At 34.6% G+C, this 2,550-nt stretch overlaps 1 protein-coding gene across 1 annotated transcript in view; it reads right to left on the bottom strand.

Annotated features, from left to right (window-relative positions):
* Positions 1–2,550, bottom strand: part of piezo1 (piezo type mechanosensitive ion channel component 1 (Er blood group)) — a gene marked incomplete in the record, with an annotated part of 82,062 nt that overhangs the window by 56,848 nt on the left and 22,664 nt on the right. The window contains 1 exon segment of the mRNA XM_014000710.1: positions 44–139. Within this exon segment, the coding sequence (XP_013856164.1) occupies positions 44–139 (96 nt within the window).

Raw genomic sequence — 2,550 nt, 5'->3', positions numbered from 1 at the left:
CAACATTATTTCAGATCGGACCTTCAAAGCCAGGCGGTCGTACCTTTGATTGTGTATTTGTTGGGAAACAGGAACCATGGCAGCAGCAGAAGATAAAAAAAGTAAACCAGCGACAGCAAGTTGAATCGAAAAAGACAAGCTGCAAAAAAAAGGCAAAAATATATCAGTTAAACAACAGTGAAACTGTTTGAGTTTGAGCTTTTAGCTTCCAGATGAAAGAACCTGAAGTGAACATGCAAAAATAAAAAGAACAACGTGGTGTGAAAGGAGAAAATGAGTGCAACGGCTCAAGAGGAAATTGTAGATAAAAGTTGAAAGGTTATATCAATATTTTGGCAGTATTAATCAGCCTCTCTTTTCCCTGTCCTTATTTCAAATCAGTAAAGCAAGAGACAGATCAATATTATTGCTATCGGCTGTTATACACTTATCGTGATACATTTTTCAGCCATATCGCACAGGCTATGATGAAGAGAAATTAAATCTCATAGGACTTCTCTGCAAATCTGGACAAAAAACAAAAACCTACTCACACAGACCATTTTACATCATCAGTGTAACTGAATGCACACATTTGTTTACTGTGGCAAAACTGTAGTTTCTTATAGGCGTAAAGTCAGGAGGTTTGCGAGTGCATTCAAGTTTCTAAATGCATTCTGCTGAAAATTATATTTTAATTAAACAAATAAATGAGTTATGGTCAAACTGGATTTTATGGTGGATTTGAGTCCATACAATAWATATTTAATGTTACGATGGAGATCCAGCCAGGTTTTAGACAGATCCTGATTCATAATTCAGTAAACTCTGTTTATCTTACTTTGTACAACCCCCTGCAAACTAAAAATGTTGCTTCTTTTTGACCAAGAGAATTAGACACCTGTTTTAATTAAAGTAATCGTCATGATTTTTGGGTTATTGTTTTTACTTTAAGTTGGGTTTTGTCCTTTGGTTTCATGACATTTACAGTTCCCCTCATTGTTCAGCTGTACCCACCTGYATCTCATCTGTCAGCGGTTCACCTGTTTGAACTCAGTAATCACCTGCACTATACTCCTGGTTTTCTTTCCCTTTRTCCGATCCTCCAGTTTGAACCAGGTTTAAACTGTTTCTCTTGTGTTTCCCTTTCTTTTGAAATSTAGTTTACCACCCTTTTTAGTTAAAGTGCACTTCTTTAAACTTTATTTAACCGAGGTGGGATAAAAATGGAAAAACTCTTAAGATTTAAAATCTTTTACAAGTGTTCTRGCCAACACAGGCACTAAAATATAACATCCACAGTCAGAAAAAAACAATCAATATCTAATGTAGAAATAAATATTTTAGCACGTAACAATAAAAGATTTTACAGTATTTTTATTCCTGTTATGTACTGGATTTGTTGATCGGACTATCCATCAGTGCACTTTAAATACAGTATGAATATAAGCACTTTGCTTTTTTGCAAGACATGKTTTATTAAAGTTGTATTAATGACTGCCTCAGTTATTGTTGCATGCTTTTGCAGAACACACACAGCATTTATTGCCTGTAGTAAATGTTGTAGAAACTGCACGCTGGAAGTGTAGGTTTGTCAAAATATGTGACGAAATACTGAAAATCCTCTTCAAGGTTTAGAATGAATAAATGTTAAACATGTTGAAACCCTGCCTCAAATGCAGAAAGTGACTTAYAAACACAYAAAACCAGTTTTATAGAAATTAACATATTCATAAATATGCAAATTTCATTTTGTACGTCTCTGGGTGGAAATGTTTTTACATTTCTTACAAACACTTATTTTTAATTRAAACTAATATACAGAGTCAGGCACATTTATGTAAATCGCTGTATTATCGTTGAAACCATAGCACAAACGTGTTTGTTTTAATGTGAACCATTGTGTATATCTGTGGCTTTTTTATTCTGTAAATTATTACAGAACATGTTATTTTAAACACATTAGCTGCAGCTGAASGGGAAATAAAATCCACAAATGACAAATTCCAAATATAACATCACAAATAAAAAGAAGTCACACATACAAACTTTTGAGCTTAAGATGTTTTAAATGATGAATAAAATTCCAAGAAAAGCATTTATATTGCTGCTTTTATTTATTTTTGAAGCGACAAAGACAAAAAATAGTTGCAGCTCAAAACCAAAAGTTATGATGTATCCTCTTATTTGCAGTTTTSATCCTCATAGCTGAACATATTGTGGAAAATTAGAAACATTAGAATTGTTCAGGGGGGAGAAAGTCATTTTTAATGTGGGTATTATGTTTTTTTTTTTTCATAAGAAGCTGGTTTAAAATGAAAACTGCAGGCTTTAAAACATACAGTATGATTTACAGACTTCAATCCTTTTCCCAGTGCATTTACCAGAGTAGCAATTTCCCGCCTCAAACTCTCGTATCTGAAACAGAAGAGCTGAGCGAGGAGGAGCCCCACCCCACCGTCCAGCTAATCGTGACTCACGCTCAAATTGACGTCTATGTGCAAACATGATAACTCTGTTCACCAACCACTGCCGCTCCTATCAGGAGCCAGGCCGTGAACCTCTCTGTGC

Source organism: Austrofundulus limnaeus, unplaced genomic scaffold, assembly GCF_001266775.1.
Source record: "Austrofundulus limnaeus strain Quisiro unplaced genomic scaffold, Austrofundulus_limnaeus-1.0 Scaffold0, whole genome shotgun sequence".
In the NCBI taxonomy this organism is placed as follows: domain Eukaryota; kingdom Metazoa; phylum Chordata; class Actinopteri; order Cyprinodontiformes; family Rivulidae; genus Austrofundulus; species Austrofundulus limnaeus.
This window is presented reverse-complemented; position numbering and strand designations above follow the sequence as displayed.